The following is a 24,455-nucleotide window of genomic DNA, read 5'->3' as shown; positions in this document are numbered from 1 at the left end:
GGTTTTCACAAAGTGTTTTGGCCAGAATTCAACAGTGAAGGCAAATAACAGCATAATTTATCTATCTACAATAAATATTTTAAAGATAGGATTTTCTTTTTCTTTTCATTCTGTGTAAATGACTATTGGTTCTGATACTGCAGACTTAACATGTCTGTATCTGCGCTATTTGTGCCACAAAAAATGTTACAAAGCAGTTTGATGTAGGGGTCATGACATTTAGCAAAGCTTTAAGGGCCTATTTGTTATTTCAGAAGTCATTTGAAATCTTCATCTTCTTAACAGCTTATCCTTAATGGGAGAGACGGGGACACCCGGGACTGTTTGCAAATTGATCGCAGGGCTGACATAGAGACATACAACAGTTTAGTCCACAGTGGGTAATTTACTCAAAGATTGCAGTAGTTAAACATTTACAGTGAAAAGTTGTGTATGGTATCAAGACAGTAATCACAAAGTTATTGTAGAAAATCACAGTAACCAACCACCTTACTCTATAAATATATATATATAACAGTCCATATGTATTGTAGAAGATCAAAGTAACAAGTAGTTTACTGTGGAAAAGCTCAGTAATCAGATGGTACTGCAGTAAGTCTTACCATAGAGAATCACAATAACAAGTTTAAGTCAATTTAATTCATTTTATTTTGTAAAGCCCAAAATCGCAAATTACAAATTAGCCTTTACAGTCTGTACACATGCAACATCCCCCTCACATCGGCACAGGAACAACTCCCCAAAATATGAAAAAACCCTTCAAAGGGGAAAAAGGGAAGAAACCTTAGTGAGAAGGTCAGAGGAGGATCCCTCTCCTGGGATGGACAGACTGACATGGATGTCATGTGTACAGAATCAACAATGTAAAAGAGGTGCAATACATTCAACTCCTCTAACAGAGATGATACAAGTAATTACAAGTAGAAAGCCAGGTGTACAGCAGGGACCACTGCAGGGACAACCTCCATCAGATAGAACCACCATCCACAGAGGCTTCTGTGGGGAGGGAGAGCAGAAAGATGTTGGTTTATGATGACAGTAATATGAATCATATTTAAAGTAATGATGATGGCAGCAGCAGGTGTCAGCAGAGCCATGAGCCAGGAGTCAGAACCGGGGTCCGCACAGAACTGATCCACGGAGACCTGCTAGGCGAGAAAGCACAAAGAACTCCTGAATGAAGCTTAATTAGTGATGTACATTAATAAAACATGGATGATTGTGGGAGGAGAGAGTGAGAGTGAGAGAGGGGCTCGGTGTGTCCTAAGAAGTCCCCCGGCAGTCTAAGCTTAGAGCAGCTTAACTAAGGGCTGGTCCAGGCTAACCTGAGCCAGCCCTAACTATAAGCAATATCAAAGAGGAACGTTTTAAGCTTTATCTTAAATGAACTGACCGAGTCTGCCCCCCGGACTGAAAGTGGAAGCTGGTTCCACAAAAGAGGAGCTTGATAACTGAAGGCTGTGGCCCCCATCCTACTTTTTAAAACTCTAGGAACCACAAGTAGCCCAGCATCTATGGAGCGTAGATGCCTTGTAGGACAATACGGTGTAACAAGCTCTTTAAGATAAGACGGTGCCTCACCAGCAAGTGCCTTGTAGGTGAGGAGAAGTACCTTAAATTCTATTCTTGATTTAACAGGAAGCCAGTGCAGAGAAGTTAATACAGGAGTTATATGATCCCATTTCTTACTTCTTGTTAATACACGTGCTGCAGCATTCTGAATCAGCTGGAGAGGTTTAAGTGATTTACAAGAGCAGCATGATAACAAAGAATTACAGTAATCCAGTCTAGAAGTAACAAATGCATGAACTAGTTTTTCTGCATCACTTTGAGACAGGAAGTTCCTGATTTTCGATATATTCAGTAGATGAAAAAAGGCAGTCCTTGAAGTCTTCTTTATATGAGAGTTGAAGGACATATCCTGGTCGAAGAGAACTCCAAGGTTCTTGATGGTGTTGCTGGATACCAGAGCAATTCCATCCATAGAGACTGTATCACGTGACAGCTGACTTCGAAGGCGCTCTGGGCCTATCATGATAACTTCCATTTTTTAGTTTTAATGTCTCCAAGACAATCCTGAAGTCTAACAAGCTGGTCGGTGTCTTCTGGCTTGATCGATTTTAAGTCCCCATCAAAGTATTGGGCTATACAAAATACAATCATTTGAATTGGAATTGAGTTAAAGTAAAATCAACACCATAAAATGTATTGTATAGAAATGACTCTGGTTCTGATTTATTGCCTCAGTAAACATGACTCGATGGACTGAGCCCAAGGCTTCACAGCTGATTTCATGGTGAGTATGTCGACTTGGATACAAAATCTATTATTGGATCACATGAAATTATGAAAAGAACTTTGTGTCTCTGCTTTGTGCAACCACAAAGCAGAGACACAAAGTTCTTTTCATAATTTCATCAGATTAGCTCATACAGTAATGTCTGATTACATCAGCATGTACAGTAACACAGTCTTTAATAAATGTATGCTTTATTTTAAATCAAGCACCGCTCTGTATCAAATGTCAGTTTTGCATGCATTATTAAGGTTGGAAACAGGGAATACGTCAAAAATACAAAAAATAGGGTGACAAAATGAATATTGTAATGACTAATAATAAATCAGTATGTACATTATAGTGACAGATTGTACATATAGTATACAGACTACATTCTACAATATGCTGACAGCAGAATGTAGTAGAATATAAATATTTTCCATCAAGGATCGGATAAACAAAATGCACAGCATCTTCAAGAGGAGCTCTGCCTTCTGCTACAGCTTGTAAACTATTTACATTCAGAATATTGATTTGTGGCTGTGTGTCAACCATTCCTCTCCCCATAGATTCATCCATGGTGCACCTATCCATCACTGCATCATCCACTCACATGTCCACCATCCATCCATCCTTCAGCGATTCATCCTAACTGCTTATCAGACCTCTTTTTTAAAAGACTGGTCACAGAGTAACAGCATTACACTTGGACATGTATTCAGTCATCACGTAGTCTTGTTCTTCTCTTTCCGTTCATAACAAGTTACGGATAAATATAATTAACTTTCCTGTGATTTACAGATTTGTCAGTGAACAGTTGACCTGTTGTCCTTGAATGAACCCTCACTATAAAGGCGATTATACTGTGTGAGAAGGGAACCCCACACAGCTGATGATCGGAAGCTTAAAAATGTTCCCCTGAAAAATCTCATGCAGCAAATAGCCAGTTCCCTCCATCCGACCTACTGGGGCAACGTTTAGGAATTGCGGTCAACAGCTGATATCTCTGTAAAACCACTGGTGTGCAACAATGCCTTAGTGCTCAGATTCTGGTGTTAAGTCTGCAACTGAACACTAAAAAGGAGATTACTCATGTCTAGCTTTGCCTGGATAGCATCCAGCATCATGCACACAAATCACAAGCTGCCTGAGTATGTGCTGCCCGTAGTTCTCAGAAAGCTTGCTATTAGAAATCCCATTATGTAGAGACGAGTCCAAATACATCACAATAGTCATTTAGCTGACTCACAATAAGTGCTTTTCAACCATAAGGATACCAATAGCATAATGTCGCAGACATTCATCTGTATACTGAAACAACAGTAATGCTTCACTTCCATTAAAAGCCTCTCAGCTTCTCCTTGATGGATTTCTCAAATAATTCTCTATTGGAAAATAAGTCAGCTGTCAGTAGCCCACTAACACATTTTTAAATGTGATTTTCTGACATACCCTCTTTCCTTTAAAGCGGCATCATTAAATTATAAATGAACAATGAGTCAAAGGGCTATGTGTAATATGAAGAAAGGTGGCCTCTAACGACAAAAGGTCAAATAAATGTAACTATATTACGCTTAGCTGTATGAATTCTTCACTTCTTTTTAAGTGCTGCACAAACGTTTTGCAATAAGCTGGTTGGTGTATCCAAGCTGAACAGTAATCCAAATACACCCACATACACGGCGTGTCGTCATGATGCGTCCAGATTCATGTCATGATGTCCTGCGGGGTCCGAAGCAGGAGACCTCAGGTAGAACCCGGTCTCAGAGCTGTACCTTAGTACAGCGGGGCCACCCAGCAGAGACAGATCCATTGCCTGCTCGCCACCAGCAGCTGGGATGGATCCCTTCCACCAGGAACTGAGCAACGTTCCAAGCAGAGGGATTGTTTTTCTTCATTGCATCTTTCACAGAACATATTCTAAATCCCTCCCACGTTGGATGAAACGTTGAGTGTCCATGCAGCCTTTTGTTCTCCAAGGACCAATGAAAGTTGGCACTTACAGTGTACGTCTTCTCTCAATCAGCTTTAAGGTCCAGACGATTCAGTGAGAAGATTCAAGGTGTCCGTTATCAAAACCTGCAGCTGTAGTCCTAGTGAAAACCTTAGAGCAGATATTCCAGTTAAAGATGTATTTTTGTGATCCAACGCGATGAATTTGATCTGCTGTCCTGAGAAACTTCTCCTCAAGTACTGGCTCCGTTGTGGTCCCAGTCCGAGAGCGCTGCTCATCACATCTGAAACCAAACCAAAACTCAAGTCAGCTTTAACCTTCCATAGGATGTGCGGTCCTGTAGCATGCGTGGGATATGTGGACAAAGTGTGGCATTCAAACACAGGGGGGGTCAGAGGATGAGCAACAGGGTAACAAAGTAACACAAGAACACATTCTAATGACGTAATAACACCGTAACAACACAACACAGAAATACAACAACCGAATTTAACAATGTGATAGAACAGCGTTTTATAACAACTTACTACAATAAGCATCTCCTCCATTCACATCGCTCATGACTGACCTTCATTGTTAATACAAGCTTGTGTAGCAGAAGGAGCTTATTAACGAAGCCTCAGGTGCGTATCTACCAAAAAGGAGCAGTTACAAGCAGACGTCCCCGTCAGGTGGAGACCCCCTCACGGCCCCCTCCTCGTACCTGATTCATGGTATTATGGGCTCACAGTCAGAACACTGGGGGATTTAGTTGCCTCATTGTGGTTCTTGGGGTCACTGCTCTTTGTATTTGTGGGTGCTGTGAAGGTCCAGGTGGTGGGGCCGGTGTCCTCGTGTGGGTGGCACCCTGGGCTTGTGAACCCTTGTGTGTGTGTGTGTGCATGATACACATGCAATTGGGGGGGCTCCTCTTTTGTTTGTTTGTTTGTTTCACTCGCGCCCCGCTGTAATGAGGGTATGAGAAACACTGGCTCATAGCACTTTGTCGACCTTTGATATTTCCATCTTTACAAATACTCTAAATAGTGATTGTATTTCCAACTGGAACATGCGCATCTCTCTCCTCGTCCATTGTTGTCTGTGTCGCTGCGCGGTGGATCTATGGATGTACACATGACTACGTGGCTTCACTCCCAGAGACAAAATAAATCAAATATATATTTTACTATTAATGACCAAATAGCAATGCACAGTGACTTTAATCGGATTACTGGTTTGGACATATTAACGCGTTACATTACTGTGGTCAGATTAGAGTGACGCGTCCTGGCATCACTGCACACATGTTGTACATATTAGTTATTTTTTTCCCTGCATGCTTGGCTGTCACATGGGAAATACCCCCCCCCCCCCCCTGGCTGAACAAGACTGATCTTGGTAAGTAAATACAGTACATACATTGCAATAATTAATAGATAGGAATGTTCTGTTTGATATGTAGACGCCATAAACAGGAAACCAGGCCCTGTGTACATTCTCCCTCCACTGCTACACTAAGGACTAGCACTAGTTCTATCATGACATTTAAATAATAATAATTAAATATATAAACAGTAGAATATTTTCTCTGCTTTTCTTTTTTTCTTGGCATTCTGCTGCAAATTTACATAATCTCTATAAAGCTGACACACACACACACACACACACACACGCTTTTACTTGTTTGCATGAATGAACAAGAACAACAAAAGTGTCATATTAACTAACATAATTAAGAAAACTAATCTACGGCCTGTATTTGTTTTTCCACCCTTGTTGGACTTTCTTATTCTATTTATACTTTTTTATATAAAGAAACAAGACTTTCAAATTAATAAATAAAGACAATCTAGTAAAAACCAAAATCCATCCATCTTCAAAGCTGCTTATCCGTCATACAGGGTCGTGGGGGGGCTGGAGTCGATCCCATTGGACCACGGGCGAGACCCTCTGGACCGGTCGGCAGTCCCAAAATGATGTACATTTTGTACCAGGTCCACTTCCAGTGGAGTGGAGCTGGGGGAATGTGCTGCAATCAGTGCCGCGCTCTGCTTAATCAACTCAACAAGCCAAAGCTCGTCCAACACGAGCCCGACCCAACGGCCCCCTTCTCCCAGAACAGCTGCCCCTGCAAAGCCCACTTAACCCCCATCGATGCAACTGCCATGTGGGGGAGTGGGGGGGCAACTGATGGAGCTGGTTTGAAGCAGTAGAGGGGAGGACTGGGTGGGTTGGGGTGTCCGGGTCAGAAGTAGCAGTGGTACATATCGAGTGTCTGCAGCATGCGGGACGGAACCAGTCCTGCTGCCTGTGTCAAAAGGTTCTTCACCAGCCTGCAACGTGAGGCCCACTGCAGGGCAGGGACTAAATCTGTGTCCTCGGGTTTTGAAAGAAAAAGGTGATTGAATTTCTAGCACTGAATATTTATGCATTGAAATTATCTATCTGGATGTTTTTCAACGTTAAAATACTGAAAAAAATTAAACCGCAAATAATTCAACGTTAAAATATTCAACTGCAAAAAAACAGCATTGGATACCGGCTGTACGCTCTGGTTTAACTTGGGCTTCGTTCATGTCCAACACAGTCTGTTAATGTACAAATGTCAGCTGTCTATTACTGAATCTTAGACACAAACCACACTGATGACATGAAGAAGAGTTAAAGCCCCGTTATTATTGGACATGGATACAATCCAAAGCCCAAGGTGCATTGGGTGCTCGCTCCCTTTGATTGACACACGCTCCTGATCTTGAATCTAGAATCGATTGCTCTTCCTTGAGGTCCCGGATGTTGTGGTTGAATTTTTGCCACGAGACAAAGGAAGCCAGAGGAGCTAACGTGAATGTTTATCGCATATCATACATACATTTAATAAGTCATTTGACTAAAAGGGCATCTGAACGTATATTAAATAGAAAGCCTGATTTTATGCATTCAGCGTTGATGTCGGACATGCTCATGGGTTCAAATATTCCACACAGCACTGTGTGTGTGTTGTTGGTGTGAAATGAACGTCTACATCTGGACGAGGTGCAGCACTTACAGCAGGTTACAGTCCATCTACACACACATAGTATTGTCTTAATGTCACAAGGACGTGTACATATCCTGTATATTTACACGTACCAGTGCAGGAAACACAGCCTAAGACACACACATTACAGCCCACAGTGCATCAGTCACTTGCTGTAAAGCTCGATTTAGTTGCACATTAACTTTGACCTCATGAATTATTTACATTACTCACTTGTGACCAACAGAGAGTGTGAGTGGGTGAGACCTTTCAGCGCAGAGCAACCCACAGATCCACACGACAGGAGATGGTTTCATGGGCTGAAAGATGCATGAGCTGATTAAAAAGCACGTTGAGCTTTCACCCTAAAGAGTATTAGTGACTTGTGAACGCAGGGAGCCTGCTTGGACCACACCTTGGAAGCAGGACCCCTGTGTTTCTGGAGAAGAGGATTTGTTGAGTGAAACCTCCATCTATTATTCATCTCGCCATTTTGTGGTCCGTCGCCCCCCTCCCATCTCCATCATGGAATGCTGGTAAGACGTTTGTTGTTGTACCTCCCACTTCCCCGGGATGGCAATGTTCTAGTGATTGACATGTTAATTCCAAAAAGCCAGCAGGGCAGCAGAGGACTCATCTCCTGTCTCTGGACCTGGATGATTAATGCAGCCATTCAACAAGGGAAGCCATTGAATGCGTATCGATTCCGGATTGCTTTTGAAAAAAAATACAGTATCCTCAAGACAAACGGTGCCTATGTGAAGTCTGATGTTTGATACCGTCAGGGACTCAATATCCAAGCAAACGTGATGTTGAACTGCACTGCTTGATATCATTATATTCTATTTCTAAGTCCCTTTGTGCTGTTGGGGGTCATTCAGCGGGCTAAATGCAGGGTGTGGAGAGGTTACAGGGTGGGGGGGTATGTGGCACTGGCCTGCACAGATGTAAGGTCTTCATGTTCATTTGTCCAGAGTTACATTATAATACAAAAGTTATAATATTACCTGAGAAATATAAACATGTTCTCCACCACCAAGAAGGCTCAGCAGAGGATGTTCTTTTTATATATAAATATATATTTTGCCAGGTATAGTCAGAATTTTGGTATCTGAACAACCCTAACATTGACTTTGCATGGAATCTACTACTAATGATTTGCTTTGTTTTGGGTGTGAACACAGCATTAGAGAATTGTCATTCTTAATATTCGGTATCAACAAACTTGTGAGCTGATCAGTACATTTTTTCACAAATACACAAAGAGTCTGTTTGTTAAAGTGAGTCCTGCAACACTGGCAGAAATCAACCTTGAATTAGGCACACCGCTCTGGATCCAAGCACAGCTAATCACACATGTGTCTTTTCTTCACAGTCTGGACGGGCAATAAGAGGATTATGACTAAATTATGCTCAGGGTGACTTTAAGCCTCAATTTCTAAATTTGCGCTGGCTGTTGCTACTGTTGAAATTAAAATGAGGCGATGGCTGAGAGCTTTGTGCCTTCTCCATAACTGAGCAGCACGTAGCACACAGCACTATTTGGGTCGTTCAAGCAGGGTTCGGGTGAAACATCGACAGCGAATGACTGTCACATAGCAGGAAATGAGCCGCAGGTGATTAACAGGGCTGTTTGTGACGGCTAATGGTCCGACAGCCTTTCAACAGACGCACAACAACAACTCACCTCCCATTCCAAACACATTCCCTGATGTTGATCCAGGGGATATCTTGTACCAGGTGATGAGGTAAAATCCATATTTTGTATCAAATTCTATCCTGACATCAACTGTAAGATGTCTCCAGTTTTAAAGCATGGCAACAGGTCTTATTTGTGAGATGCTGCCTCTAATTGTTTAGAACAACCTGGTAAAAGTGTGTTCTTGCACATTTGTTTTGGAAACAAGCCTTGTTTAAACTAGCAGATGGTGCCGAGTCGGGGAACCAGGGAAACAGGTTGACTGACAGCCCACAGCTCTACCATCAAACCGACTGCAACTCACCAGTGTCCGCTCTCCACTTCCTCCACAAACTGGACCAGGTCGCCCTCCTCCAGAGAAGGGTCCCGGCCTTCACCGGACTCGTAGGTCAGCTGCACCCGGAAACGACCGCTGTCCCCCTGCACAGAGAAACCCACGAGTCAGGGGCCTTTGGGACTGGGTCCAGGGTGCTGGAATGAGTGGACACGTTGACCCTCTCTGGATATCCAGTGCTTCAGATTGTAGCAGATGTTAGCTGATTTACTAAGATTCATCTTAAGTAAGTAAAACCTGGTGAATATGTTTTGCCATCAACTAGTTGTTAGAGAAATCCCAGAATCTGATCCAACAGTCATTAGTCATAAAAAGACACACATTACTAATGGATGAGCAGTGTGTGTGTGTGTGTGTGTGTGTGGACGATACATCACACAGACGGTAATGGACCTGTATGGAGCTGCAGTACCCAGCAAACCTGTGCAGCATCTCTCGTCTCCTTCACTTTTGAAAATGTCAACTTTTAGTGCCTGCTGCTAACGAGACACATGTCCCCGGGAAATACTTAAGCAGCACGGATCAGGTGGTGATTTTGTCCAAAAAGAGGAGAATCAAACCATCTTCAAACTTTTCACTATGAAATACATGTCTGAAGAATCGACCCAGTAATGCTCCCGTTCAAGTGAGCGCCACCTACGGTTTTATTGCTGCCTTCGTCTTCTGACGAGTTGGAGGACTCCTCTGCACTGGAGGGGATCGTCTCAAAGTCTTCTGCGTCCATGGAAGGGAGCCGTTTCTGGGCCCAGCCTGAAGGGAACCAGCACACATCATCAGCCGCTGGAATGGACGCTGTGCAGTTCAGGTATTTGTTATCCATCATCATGAAAGCTGCTCTGCTGCAAATGATCCTCCCGTACCCTCACATGTAAAACAACCCCTTCCTGCATGAAACCAGGTGTCCATTAGAGTTCCATTTTTAGCTTGGATCTGATAAGAAACCGAGTCAAGTGTTTCCAGCGTGTGTTACTGTGTGAGTTTAGGCTAAAGTAATTCCATAGACACTGTTGCAAAGCTTGATGACTTCTTAACTCGCTTAAAACCTCTTTTCCCAAATACTGTCATGTTGCTCCTGTGTACTCATCACCACTCTGACAGCTTCGCAAAACTCCCAATCTAGTTGGTTTGTGTGCAATAGATGTGGTGGTGAATGGGAAACAGAATAAAGTGTCTGAAGGCATAGGAGGTGCGCTGTGTGCATGGGGGTCTTAATGTGAAAATACTAATGTGTTGTTCTGAGTAGCAGTGGAACATCGGTGTGCATGTGATTTTGCTGCAGAACTCCTGGATGACTGTATTCTTCCCGTGCTGGTGAGAAGGTACAGGGGGGCAGAGGATGTCACGTGTACAGCCAGTTGGGATTGTGGGCTATACCAAATAAAGCTGAATTACCTGGTTGCGAGGTGGATCTAGGGACAGCTGAGCCAGCAGCACCTGTGCTGCTAGTCACACTCTGACGTTTCCTGACTGCAGCCATAGCACCACGCAAAGTATCTAGAGGGAAGCCAGACGCTTGATACCATCCTTTTCATCGTGATCGTCCCCCCACAAACAGCGTTTCACACGTAAGGGTCCTGATGTTTAAATGAATAGAAACAAACTGTGTGGCACTACTCATGCAGTAAAAAGCCCACGTCATCATGCACTCTGAAACGTCACAAGCACATAAAGACGTGCACACACACGACAACAGACTTGTGCCTAATGAACCAAAGAGAGCTGGAGGCCCGGCATGCTCAGAGCCCCCATATCACAGACACCATGGATCTGTGCATGTACCTTCATAGCCAAAAGGAGTGGGATCACTCTTGATCTCATGTCTCTTGCTCTTTATGCTAGCAGACAGGGGACCTGGCCGGGGAAACAACATGCAACCACAAGCGTCATTAGATACGGACATTTGGAGAAAAGGCAGAACACATCTTCACCATCTGTAACTGGAGCTTCCATCTGTGGGAATGAAGGCTGCTGTCACTCAGACGTACGTTATGTAAGGAGTCTCAGTCCACATGCCATGACGCCATCTGCTACACAGAGCAGTCATTTTGAAACTTATCTCCAAATCTTAATGATTACCAGCAGCCTTGGAAAAGCAGCACTCTGTAGCAAATTGAATTTCTGAAAAGCATTAGCTTTACATGCGTACACTTGGCATCAATAGAAGGTGTTGTGATGGTTTAATAATGAATTTCCTTCATTAAGAAGTATGTCTTGGTTTGAAGAAGCTGCTGATGCCTTAGTGAGTGTGTTCTAAGATGTTTACTGTGTTTATCTCCTGAACAATAGATGAAAATAAGGCCTTTTCATACTAAGAATACTACAACACACGGACAGAAATGGGCGTCTGTACGTAATCTACTAAATAATAACATTAACCTTTAAATAATTAATTGTAACCAGGCTGAGAGGCCTTCTAAATCTGTGAGAGCACATTGCAGTGCTGCTGTGAATGGGTTTCTATTTGACCAGTTTTACCCAAACAGATAACGTGACCATATGGCACCTTATAGGAACGCTGCACTACAATAGGAGCAGAGCGAGTGGAAGCTTTAATATCCCTCTGGTGGGGTTTTTAATTCTGCTCCTGCCCAGTAGTTAACAATGAACTTCTTGAAAATTGCACTTCTGCTGCCACTGTGAATGTCAGCTTGCGTTTTCAAATGTCAGCTTATCACAGTTCTTATTTCCTCACTGTAGCTTTCTAAAAATACTATTTACGTCCATTCATTTGTCCTTTTTCCCTTTAATAATGCTTTCGTTCTTGTCAGAGGCATAAGAACCATTTCTATGCATCTCATGAATTTCAAGAGCGCAGTCAGCTAGATGGTGATCAGAAACATTTCATCCAGTGTTTTGGTTGCGTTTGGCGTGAGAAAAGGAACATGACACGTTTCTGTCATCCCTCACTGGGATGCATAAAACATTTTAGCTCCATGTTGTACATAAATAACATAAATCTCACTGAGATGTACAGCATAGATGTTACGTTTGCTGTATAACTGTATTCCATTAGTGCACAATGTGGCACAACAAAGGATAGACCTCACAGATACAAAATCAATTCCTCCTTTTTGAAAACGCGTTTTCAACAAGACATCACAACGTATGTTTTTAATGATGTATTCAGTTGTAGTTTAAGGTATTAGCCAAAGACAATTTTCTTCATTCTGGCCCTTTATTTTAAGTAAGAATAAACATGTGACTTTTTCATCCATCAGTACTGGACATAAATAGCTAATGTAGCTACGCAGTGAAATAAAAATGTCATTACTCTCCGGTGAGAGTGTTCGGTTTATGTCAGGGCTCAAAGCTGGAAAAGAAAGGGAATATAGAAAGAGTCCAACGTGGAGGCTGGAACACTTCGTCAGGTACCTTTTGTGCGTCGTGTGGCGAAGGAGGAGGAGGAGGAGGAAGAGGAGGTGAGTGAGGAGGCGAGAGAAAAGCGGCGGGTGACCACTGCCTCCTTAGCAGCCGGCTCTGCAGCCCACGGGAGATGTGGACATGGAGAGAGAAGTAGCAGAGGAACAGGGACACATGGCGTTTAAAGAAAGGGAAAGCAGCCTTTCCCATTTGGGAAACATATGAAACGATGTTGAATTACCAATAGTGGTCCAACAGCAAGGAGTCGAGAGTTAATGACCTTTGAACTGACATGTAGGCCTACGTCACCCCTGCCTTGGACTATACAACTCAAAGCCAACTGTATATACACATGAGAATAACTCATAGGACAAGTTAGATATCAGTAGCCGATAGACTGGTAGCATCGCTCTGCTCATCTCCTGCTGTCTTCTCAACAACTCTGGTTCCTGAATAACAGCCTCCTCGTTGGAGGTTACTGACATGAGCAGGTAAAAGCAGAGGAGGAAGTGAGGGAGATGTGGCTTCATTAAGATGACACGCTGTGAGCTCACAATTAACAGATTTCCACCAGAGAAATCTGTCAAACATAACTGGAAGAGAGCGAAGAATGTACCCTGAAGAAAGGACAGAGGCAAGATGGGTGCAGAACAATGATGACACCGACAATGCAATGAGGCCACGATGACAGGGACGCCGTGATGATAACGCCTGCAAAGGGCCGTTACCTGCTGGAAGAGACCTCCTGTTGGAAAACCCCTGCAAGGTGAAGCGTTTCCTAGCGTTAGCAGCCAAGTGGCCTGATTGGCCGGCTGAAGCGTCGACTGAGTGGGAAGCGAGAGAAAGGAGGGTTTAGTTCAGAGGAGAAGGGAGAAAAGGCCTGAAATGTTACATATTGGTTCCAATAGGATTTACAAGTATAACAGTGACAAAAAGACTGCACCTTCCAGATATCTCATAGTGGTAGTTATTTTAATCCCTTTCCTTTTATTCAGAATGTTGACAACCCCCTGAATGACAAAAAACTAAGAAGCTTGAGTTTGGCCCCAGCTGGTCAACCACTAGATCCATTTTAAAATGCCAAACTTTATAGCACAAAATACACAAAAAACTGTTTTGTCTCTGCGGATATTCCCAAATTTTAATTAAATCAACAACCATGCCTTTATAAATAAGGCAATATCAACCTCATCACTATTATCAGCCTCAGCTTCAGTTTCATAAGCCTCATCAGCCGTAGCCTTAGTTTCATCAGCTTCATTTGGTTTGTCTGGTTAATCAGGTCCATCAGCTTCATCAGCCTACCAGTCTGAGCAGAATCCTCAGCTCCTATCACCAGTTTGGATACATCTGTCTGCTCCTCCTCAATTACAAATCTCCCTCCTCGAGCCTAAGCCCCTCGCTGAACACTAGCTTTTAATAGAAAGAAGAGATGAAATCCAGGATTCCTTCAAATTATGATACCAGCATGACATTTCCAACTAACTGGATGTTGACCCTGGAAACAAAACGGTCGCTATCTGCAGTCAGTTACTTCAAGATGGAGAGAACTTCTCGCAGCGGAGAACAGAGCAGAGGAATTACTCCACGTGTCAAACAGAAGGGGGGTGAGTGGCTAACGGACCACTTAAAGCACTGCTATGCTAAGCTAGCTGCTAGGCTACTTCCATCCATCTCATAGTTTTAGACGTCATTGGTTTGTCTAATTTAATAGATTTTTTTTTACCTTAAGAACACGTTCAGACTAATATGGTTAAAGTTGAAAATGCATTTTTGTCTACATTTAAACACAATTACAGTTTTACACTAACGATAGTGTTCCATTCAAAAATGAACTATGAACTGTTTGAACTGCGTTTTATAGGAAGAGAGTTCTTTGAGAATGTCAAGATCTGAATATTACAATGACTTCCTATACAAGCACTATTGATTTCAACAAGAAATCATTATGTACAAGAAAACCTTGTGGAACTGTTCACAGTGACACCGCATCCGAGCTTTGACTGTGTGGAAAGCGTTATATCCACATACATTCAATCCAGTTCTATGTGGTCATCTACATATACAGTACATATATATATAGTACATATATCTTCATAAGTATCTAGTAATTCCTATCAAATATTTATCTACCCTTTGAGAAAATTATTTTTCAACAGGACATCTAAAGAATTATTATGGTTGATCATTAAAATGATCCTATGCATTTTTCCAGCACTTTACTGCATTTATTTTGCCGTGTGTCTTGTCTAGCACTCGTAGCGAGGGCGGTAGTAGATATTGACCTGATTATTTAATTCAATTCTATTTTCTATAGCCCCAAATTACAAATTAGCCTCAGAGGGCTTTACAGTCTGTACACATGCAACATCCTCTGTCCCCAAACCCTCACATGGGCACAGGAACAAAAACCCTTCAATGGGGAAAAAAGGAAGAAACCTTAGTGAGAAGGTCAGAGGAGGATCCCTCTCCCGGGATGGACAGACTGACATGGATGTCATGTGTACAGAATCAACAATGTAAAAGATGTACAATACATTCTATTCTGACGACAGAACTAAGAAAAGAACACTTCCAAAGAGTTAGTTTGGGCGGAGTCTGTTTTAAAGTGACCTCTCACCTCTCTTCTGCCTCATATTGGGGCTGGGGTTGGTTCTCCTGAAGCCTGACTCTGGACTTGATGAATTGGATTGTCTCAGCGCCATTTTACGCACATTCCTGCAGAACATGGGGCACAGGGAGCGGATTTCAACTCTGGTTTTGGTGGTTCTCGTACCAAGAAGATGATATCATGCTGCCCTCTGTGCGATGCTGACCTCATGGGGGCCCCGTAGACGTTGAGCTGGCTGGCTTCTGTGAACATAAGAGAGACATTTTGTTTTATTAATCATCAAACCATTGCATCGTTTCTGCAGGGACAATTGTCCATCTGACTTTTAAAGAAATCCTTATCATGAGCATTTGTTGGTCTGCTGCCTCAACACATGAGGTCTGATAGTCAGACTACTTAGTCATGATAAGCCAGAGCAGAGTCCTAATGAGATCAATAAGTATGTTCAACAAATCACCAGGAGACACATTACAGGACAACATGAACATAGACAAGTCGTCGATATTGTACTTGTGCTGCCGAGGACCCTCCTTCATGCCAGCATTCTAATATTCCTCCTGCTGCACAGTGCAGTCTTTCACATCAGGGTCCTCAGTCTGGATCCAAGTAGGTTCTATCCAAAAGGACACAAGTATGCGTGAAAACCAACTAAAACGTGGAATGGGACTTTGAAATGTATACGTGAGTCAGTCAGCGAGTCGTGGTGGGTCTGTGCCGATTCAGGGTGGAACGGCGTAATACTTGGGGTTGTGTTTGGAGCCTGTTCAACCGGATGTGGCTGGCTCTGGAGCACAGACTTTAAGCTTTCTAACGGTGTTATTATGTGGGTTCATGATGAGCCTCTTATCGATGTTTTGTGGTAGATGTACACGCGGCGTCTTGGGATTCCCGGCGACGGGCTGGAACTAAAAGGGTTAATGACTTTATTCCCATGACTAAGACGTGAAAGAAAAACAGATCTTAAAAAATCAAAACTATGACTAAATCTATTCTATTTGTTAAAAATGTTGGTGGTGACGAAGTCACAATACTTATTTTGTCCTGAATTGGCGTGCACTAACAGACAATACGGCCCCGTATGGTGCGGTGTGATGATGACATCATCCACGGACCCGGACTGCTCGGTCACTGTGGGGCAGCGGTGGTTCTTGTGCACCGATACGGACCCTGACGACTATTTTACTTGCTTTACGTGTTTCAGGGGACAACCTGAGGGAGGGCTGCAAGGACAGGTGATGTCTGGGGGCCGACCCGAGGGAAGACCAGAGGGAGGAACCAAGGCCAGAATCAGAAGGGGAATTGATAAAGCAGAAAGGCAGTCGAGAGGTTCTGGGATATCGCAAGCTTTTCAGTGAAAAGTCTCACAACGATGAACAACATCACTACTGTGAAAGCTGGGGAATGGGGTCAGGCTTGAAGTGGAAACTGAGTCCTGTTTGTAAATCCCTGAGTTTCTATATCAGATTCTGGCCCTGCACCATAGGAAATGGACAGGAACTGGCAGCAAGGTAATAAATGGTAGCAACAGAACAAACAGTGATGGAGTCAAAAAGATGTAACAACTGTTTTTCTCATCACTTTTGGCTCCACAGCAACGTCATCTTTCACAACAAAACGCTTCACCTCCCCTTCTGTTCCAACATCGCCGTAATATTGATGCATAAAAAGCGCTGCATCAACTGAGATGCTGTTATTTGCGTGATCTGTTTTACTTCTGCACAGACAAAGAAACATCAGAGGGACAGCTTCACATATCAACTGTACCTAAACAAGAGATATCACAAATGTGTTAACATTAACAGATCCAGCAACCTACAGAGGAAAATCTAGTAAAATATCTACACAAGGTGAGGTGCAGCCACGGCCAAATGCACAGCTGATAGAAGTGAGAGACCAAGGATGCTGCTGTCGCCTCCCATTCCAAGTGAACAATGAAGCTGTCGCACAAATGCAGAGTCAGCAGGGAGCCATTCCACATGCTCCAAATATTGTATTCAGCAAAATGGATATATTTTCTCATCAGGGATTGGCCCATGTTTTATTCATAAAGGCTGGTCCCATTGTGGCAGACCGAGGAAAAGCAGCAGAGAGCCGCAGTGAGGACCTCTGGCATCATGTCGCCTTATTGATGTGAATATGACAAGTACTCATTATGAAAGGTATTCTTCAGATTTCCACTTCCCTCCCACGGTTAGGTTTTACATGTTTACACATGGCGACGCAGCGCCCCACTGTCCCTGGTGTTTGACCTGTATTGTTTTATGTTGTTTAGTGATGGAATTGGAATGGATTTGTTGCAATATTTCTATACCACAACAAATTTTAATCTAAAAAATGTGAAATTCTTCACGTATCATGCTTGGGAATGAAAAGATTTCTCGCTAGTTCCTCTTAAATGTTTTCACTGAGTTATGAATAAATCCATACATTTGGCCAAAGGTGGCAATACATATAAGTGTGTATATATATATATATATTTACTCCAAGCACGTCCGGGCTCACGATTATATGTGGATTGCATTCCTTGTTGTAGGTATAAGTACGCTTCATTCTTCATCTTCAGCTTGAAACAAGAAGCTTTTTCCATCTCTTGCTCTTCTTCAGCTTACGGAGTTCATGAAGATGAGAGACAAGGTAATGATCATTCTTGACCACAGACAGTCATTTGATGAGGAGAAAAGATGAAGAAGACCATGAAGTGTGTGTTAATGCTAATGAGTATTTTGTCAAATCGTCTCTCTAATGAGTGTTCCTTCGGTACATGCATACATCACATTGTGATCCATCTCTTCCTCAGCACATTGTGCTATCTACCTCTCTCCACCCTCTCTTCTCTTCAGATGTGAGCCTCCTTCTTTCCCTTTGTGCCGAGTCTCAGCCTCCATCTCCACCATGAACATCTCTTCCCTCTGTCTTTCTTCTTTTGTATCCACCTATCATTCTGCCTCCTTCTCTATTCGTCTCCCCCCATTGCTTTCAATCTCCTCCTCCTCCTTTAACAAACCCCCTCTATCCTCCGTCCTCCTCAGAGGAGTCCCAGTGCTCGCTGGCTGCCTCCGACAGCCTCTGCTGTGCAGGCGTCAGGACAGGGCCACCATGTTGTTACTCCCCACACTCCATGTCAGTCAGGTGTCCAGAGTGGACCTGTGGACGAGTGATGCTTACTGGTACAAAAAGGGGCCGAGAGAGGAAGGGACACATGGGGAGAGGGAGAGAGAGGAGATGGAGGCCAGGTGTGTGTGTAGAGTTGTATTACACTACCTGTACATGTGTATTAATGGGTTATGCAGACTGACTTGACCTGGGTGGGCGTCATGAACGTCCCAAACAAACATCCACAGTCTAACAAACACTGCTCTACTGAGTCAGAGTCCTGACTTTGTTTGACCCATTGTGTGTCTGTTTTCTGTCTTCATATTATCCCATCACACACAATGTGTGATGTGTGGAATCTAATTAACATAAATAACACAATCTACTAACATGGTGACCTTTGTATTCATCATTTGGACTTGAGTGAGAGTCAAAATGAAGGCTGTACTTGATGTCCTAAATATTGATGTGTTTTGTCCTTCCAAAAATAATACAAAAGCTAAATAGAATGTAGTTATGTTTGCATGTTCACAGACAGCATCAGGACGAGCAAGATGTGCTGATCGATGCCGCTGCGTGAAGAGAAGCGTTGAGTTGCGGCAGCAGGAAATAATTATGGAGCCCGAGCATGGGGAAATCAACCAGAACATGGATAAGAATTAAAAAAGTTTCACACTATTTATAAAAGTTGTGGAAATATCTAGTAGTTTGCAAAGATGTGTACAATAGTAGCACCTAGTTGAAGTGATATAACAAACGTGTGCTTTCTGTGTGTGTTCCATGTTTTCTTTTCACACAACCCCAGCAGCACCAAGAACACTTTCCCCTTTCCAGCACACAACTATGTTCTAAGTATATATGTCATAGTATAATCAGTAGTGTTACAGGACAACTATAATAATAAAAAAAGTGAAAAGTTCACAGGCTGCTGTTGCCTCCCATAACTAAAGACAGATCAAGTAGAAAATAGATCAAACAGAAAATGTATGAGGTCTAAACTGTAACCACGGTAACGTTTTCACCGTTTCCTAAGCCTGTTTATCGGCCTGTTTGTGATGTCAAACGTGAATCTCGCCTGCTAACAATGAAGAACAAGTCTGTCAGATAATCAGAGCAGCTTTCCCTGCGTCTGAAGAACCTGCGTGGATGGGTGAATTTGTGTCACATGACATGGACATGAATGGATTCTCATGGAAAAGAGCTCCTCTTTCTGCCTCAAGTCAGAACCGAGTGTGTTGTTATGACAGCGGTAAAAAATACATAAAGAGGGTGATGTTTTCAGGAGCATAGGTGTGTGTGTGTGTGTGTGTGTGTGTGTGTGTGTGTGTGTGTGTGTGTGTGTGTGTGTGTGTGTGTGTGTGTACCTCTGCACGCCTCGAGCTGGCCTGTAAGAACCTTTCGAATCTCTGACACCCACATATTTTTCACATCCATGGAAGGAGCCTGGAGAAGAATGCACAAACACACAAACACACACACCAATAAATAAGTACATAGGAAGCCTCTCAGCACCAATACAAAGCGGTATTTCGGTTAAGTGGGAGAGCTGTGTGCTACAACACTGCCCCCCAGAGGAGATCTGTGGTACATGTCACATAACACCTCCCAACACGCTTCCACAACAATAAATGAAATGTTCTTAAATAAAGTGTTTCGTTTTCAAGTTCATTTACACCAACAGGTTCTTTCTGCATTTAAAATCCCCTCTGACTAATGCATATACATACATATATGCTGCTATTACATTTGGAATACTGATGCATTGGCAGGTGAGCAGCCTTTTCCTACTGTAGCTGGTGGAGGAGGAACTAGTTGTGACCACTTCAGATGCAGTGAGGTAGGTTCCACCCGAGGGGATGGGCTCCATCCAAAAAGTCATGAGATTAGTCTGAGGGGTGTGTGCTGATTAATGGCGTAGGAAAGAAGCTCCTGTACGCAAATCTCATTCACTTCTACCTCTTTAATCAGATATTTGCATCAACATACCTGGATAATGTAAACCTCCTCTCTGCCGTTGTACCACACCTCAAACTTCTTGATGTCGCCTTTGACGTTCTCTGTGATCCCCACAGAGCTCATCTGGACGGACAGAAAGACGGAGACACTGTGACATGCGGCAAAGCTTTGTCTCAGTCATGTGAGAATAAGTGTAAGCTGCTTGTGGTCAGGTGACCTGTTACAGACCCAGAACAACACTGGCTTTGCTTCATGATGCAAACAAGTCCACGTAATAGAAGCATAAAGAACAGAATTCACCCAGACTTTATGTCTCTATAGGAACACAACTTGAAAAGACCCAAATCAAAGTGAAGGTATCCATTGATAGTGTGTGTGTGTGTGTGTGTGTGTATCCTCTTCCCCTGGGACATGGCTCCATTAAACAGAGCATGTGGATACATTTCACCATTTCTCTGATGATAGATGAGATTAACAGTCTGTACAAGTCACGCAGTGAACTTAACCCCCGTAATACCTTCTCTAGAAGTTTTCACAGGTCTACACATCATTCCTTCAACTGTGGGTACTTGCATGGACCTTTCGGAATATCCATTCAACGGAATTAACCACAGGTAAACTCCAATCAAGTTGTAGAAACAGCTCAAGGATGATCAGAGGAAACAGGATGCACCTGAGCTGATCTTGAGTGGTGTAAACTGCTGCCGTAGGAGCAGAAGGCAATACAGGCTTTGCTCTGTTGAAGACATCCATCTCATTGCCACGCAACCAAGGCTGTGAAGTTTGAAAGACTTTCCCCGATCAGCGCGAGAGGATCTAGGGCTGGAAATATCCCTGTTAATGCTGAGACTCCAAAGACTAAGGGTCAGTGTACAAATGTGCAGGGTCCAGGCCCTCGTAGGCATCGAGGGAAACGAGAGAGCAGACAGGATCAAAGAGAGCTCAAGATCACAAGAGGAAATCATCTCCTTTGGGAAAGGTCATAAGAGAGGTGGTGAGGGAACAATAGCTAAGGCGGGAACAGACAAGTGGAATAATTGTAACAAAACAGAAGACGTGGAGCATTTCCTTATGAAGTGTCAAAAATACAATAAGGAAAGAAACCGATTGAAGGCTAAAATATGCCAGCAGGGACAGAAGTGGAGCGTAGAGGGAGTTCTGGTAGTGGAGCAGGGTGAGCATGAGTGCTTTAGGGCACTGCTACGATATATAAAAGAGACGGGACTAGATCGTAGGATCCAGGAAACAGTGGAAGGCTGAGCAATAAACCCAGAATCTGCACACTCCGGTACAGTAGGTGGCGGTATGCACCTCGTCAAGTTGGTGCGACCCAACACTACAAACCTAAAGAACAAAGACTTTACCAAAATCATTTTCTCTGTCACTATGAGGTTTTGTTTGAGCAATTCTGAGGAAAAGTTTGAATGTAATCAATGTTGGAATGAACAAGTAACATAACAAAAGAGTGAAGAGTGAAGCTCAGTGAGTCACTGAACAAGTCAGCTGTCAGAGTGAGTGACAGGTTAAGTCCTCCTTTTCTTTTGCTTTCTGAGCTGCTCTCTCTAACCATCACCCTAGACACCACATAGCAGGATAACTCATCCAGTGTATGACAGACATCAAAAGACATGATGTGTAATCTCAAGAAGTTCTCTACGGTTTCTTCTTTGAAATGTCTCACCATCTCTAACCCAACTTCCTGTTTCCTGTTCCTGCTCCATAATGACAACTCAAATTAGTGGCAGGCCAGGTCCTGTGTTAAATTGTATGTCTTAAATTCTGTACACTAACCCTACCCCCCCAGTTCCCCCTTTGGTCTTGTGCTGTACAGAGAGAACCTGCCACTGCCATTTTCTATTGTGTAATCTTGTGTTTTCTTTGGTTTACTTTCTGCTGTTTTCCTCAGTTGTTTTGTTTGCTGTGTTCAACTTCCCTGCATATTATAATCTTGACCCCCCCCCCTTTTTAGTGATTTGCACTTATATTGGTTTTATTGTTTTCTCTAATAACACCCTTTATTTAAATTCCAACAAACGAGCGTCTTAGACCAATCCACAGCTTGCATGGAATCTACATCTGTATTCTTGAGGTGTCTTGAGGTGAGTCCCCAGGTGGTGATGTTGGTTCTTCCCCTAAAGCCCCGTCACACTTTGATAAAAACTCTGACCTTGAGCGAGTGTTTGAAGCTGTAGGATGGGGTCTTCTCATGTCCTTCTGTGGTCTCCTCTCGTTTCTTACAGAACAGCATCATCTTGTCATACAGGAACAGATGCCTCTGCATAGGCTTAAACCTGGCCAAGTCCTTCACCTGAAACCAGTGAGTGGGTTGTTTTAGGAGGCTGCCTGTACGTTTATCAACCCACTGTTCAACGATCATGGTCCGGTTCATACACAGTTTGGTGGTAACAATTGTTTTTTTTCTTCCATCCATCTAACCACTCACCCATTCTTCATTTCTATCATCCATCCACCCATCCATCATTTTAACCATCCATCCATATGACCATCTATCCAACCATCCCTTTTTCCATGGAATGGTAGAAAAAAACTCATTTTCTGAAAGACAATCGATGTTCCTCAAATCATTTCTCTTTGAGTAAAGATCAAAAAGCAGGCATGGTATACGTTCAGAATGTTTTGTGCCATAGGGACCTGAGCTGTGGGTGAGTGAGGGCTTGTACCTTGCTGTGGCCTTTCTTGTGGTCAGTCCACACATTAAAGGATCCCTGCATCAGCAGCTTCCCCAGTTCACTCAGGTTCCCCTGTGAACACCAACACAGGCCACGCCATGAAGTAGAGAAAAGCAACCCTGTGACATATGTCACACTTTAACAGCTGGAATGCACATTAACCCACCTGTAAATTTAAAATGGACCGAACTGAAACCCGTCATCTTATCCTGAACATTATCCGGCTCACTCCGTTAACCACGTACGAGGAACAGGGCCCTGCTCTTCAATCTGCTGAGTGCAGGTGTTTGCACATGTGGGGGAACAGGCAGCCTGACATAACAAGTCCTCATCATTGCTCATGCTTAGGACCAAATCTTAAAAACCAATCAACTGGTAGAATTACGCCAATTGTATTAAAGTATTTACAAGTTTGTGCTATTTAGAAAGTTTGAGGTCCTTGAAAAAGGTTTAGATTTAGATATAGGTTGCCGAGTTGGTTTTAGAAGAGCTGCCTTGAAGTTAAGGGAATGAAATACGGAATAAGGCCAAAGAACACAGAGCATAAGAATAAATGTAATGTAATGTGTAATCAAATGGTTTCTTCATGCATGTATGTATTGTGTTTTGATATGCAGTGATTTAACATCTGCAGTTATCTTGTGATTATAATGATTGTTGACAAAAGTACAGAAAAGCTGGTGATAATATCAAGTGTGTGAGTTTGTAGAAGATCTGACAGTTAGAGGATCGAGTCTCTGTCTCTGACAGGGATGTGCAGTATGGACCATATAGACAAGAATAACCAGTTTGATGAACATGTGTGTACGGCGTGGCTGGGGGAGGACAGTGGAAATAAGACCATCCCAGCAGGAATTGAGGTCTGGTCGGGCCTCGGCCCCTAAACCATAAAGGATTTCTTACTTCTTCATCCAGCCTCATTAAGCACAGCACAGTAGGAGGTTCAAGTGTTTTAATCAAACTGGTATTCTATGAAGGTAGTACTGTATGCATGACAATAGAATTCTGAATGGTCATCCTAGTTCCATGTCCACTAAATAATCCCTTATAGCTAGATTCAATCCTAGCTATCAAAACCTATGGTCCACTGTAGAGATGGACACAGGGAAAGCACTTCAGCAGAAATCCATTGTATGGTTGACATCTGGACTGACAGAACATGCTGCATGAATTGGAATGATGATTCATTTGGGATAAGAGGAGGGATTTATGCTCAGTGATCACCTTTGTTCTTCTTTACAAATGATGAATGATTACTCACTGACCTCAAAGCCAGTGATGGCTATCTGGTGCATGGAGTCGTTGACAGACTTGATGATGTCCAGCATGGTGGATAAAGCCTCCTCCAACTCAGCCGTGCCCTCACCCTTACTGCACTTTAACATCTCCTAGAAGATAGGAAGGGGTCCGAAAATTGAATAACAAAGGATGATAAAGGATAAATACTGACGATATTTGTTAGGGCACTGAAGCCATGTCTTGGTC

At 43.1% G+C, this 24,455-nt stretch overlaps 1 protein-coding gene across 8 annotated transcripts in view; it reads right to left on the bottom strand.

The window, feature by feature from the left end:
* Nucleotides 1–1,570: 1,570 nt before the first annotated feature.
* mcf2l2 (MCF.2 cell line derived transforming sequence-like 2) overlaps nucleotides 1,571–24,455 on the bottom strand; it is a 65,406-nt gene continuing 42,521 nt past the window's right edge. For 2 of the 8 annotated variants that reach the window (XM_037469335.2, XM_037469336.2), the window contains 14 exons: nucleotides 24,236–24,358; nucleotides 22,962–23,042; nucleotides 22,448–22,588; nucleotides 20,311–20,403; nucleotides 19,689–19,767; nucleotides 15,437–15,473; nucleotides 15,241–15,338; nucleotides 13,349–13,444; nucleotides 12,633–12,737; nucleotides 11,040–11,111; nucleotides 10,653–10,754; nucleotides 9,901–10,010; nucleotides 9,231–9,346; nucleotides 1,571–4,515 (listed from right to left, as the gene is read on the bottom strand). In XM_037469335.2, coding sequence (XP_037325232.2) covers nucleotide 4,515; nucleotides 9,231–9,346; nucleotides 9,901–10,010; nucleotides 10,653–10,754; nucleotides 11,040–11,111; nucleotides 12,633–12,737; nucleotides 13,349–13,444; nucleotides 15,241–15,338; nucleotides 15,437–15,473; nucleotides 19,689–19,767; nucleotides 20,311–20,403; nucleotides 22,448–22,588; nucleotides 22,962–23,042; nucleotides 24,236–24,358 — 1,254 coding nt within the window. In that variant the 3' untranslated portion in view covers nucleotides 1,571–4,514. The remainder of the gene's footprint in view (nucleotides 4,516–9,230; nucleotides 9,347–9,900; nucleotides 10,011–10,652; nucleotides 10,755–11,039; nucleotides 11,112–12,632; nucleotides 12,738–13,348; nucleotides 13,445–15,240; nucleotides 15,339–15,436; nucleotides 15,474–19,688; nucleotides 19,768–20,310; nucleotides 20,404–22,447; nucleotides 22,589–22,961; nucleotides 23,043–24,235; nucleotides 24,359–24,455) is intronic. The other 6 variants (XM_037469337.2, XM_037469338.2, XM_037469339.2 and 3 more) reach the window with 5 other exon arrangements.

This window comes from Pungitius pungitius, chromosome 7 (genome assembly GCF_949316345.1).
Source record: "Pungitius pungitius chromosome 7, fPunPun2.1, whole genome shotgun sequence".
In the NCBI taxonomy this organism is placed as follows: domain Eukaryota; kingdom Metazoa; phylum Chordata; class Actinopteri; order Perciformes; family Gasterosteidae; genus Pungitius; species Pungitius pungitius.
Note: the sequence above shows the minus strand (reverse complement) of the source record. Positions and strands in the feature narration are given on the sequence as shown.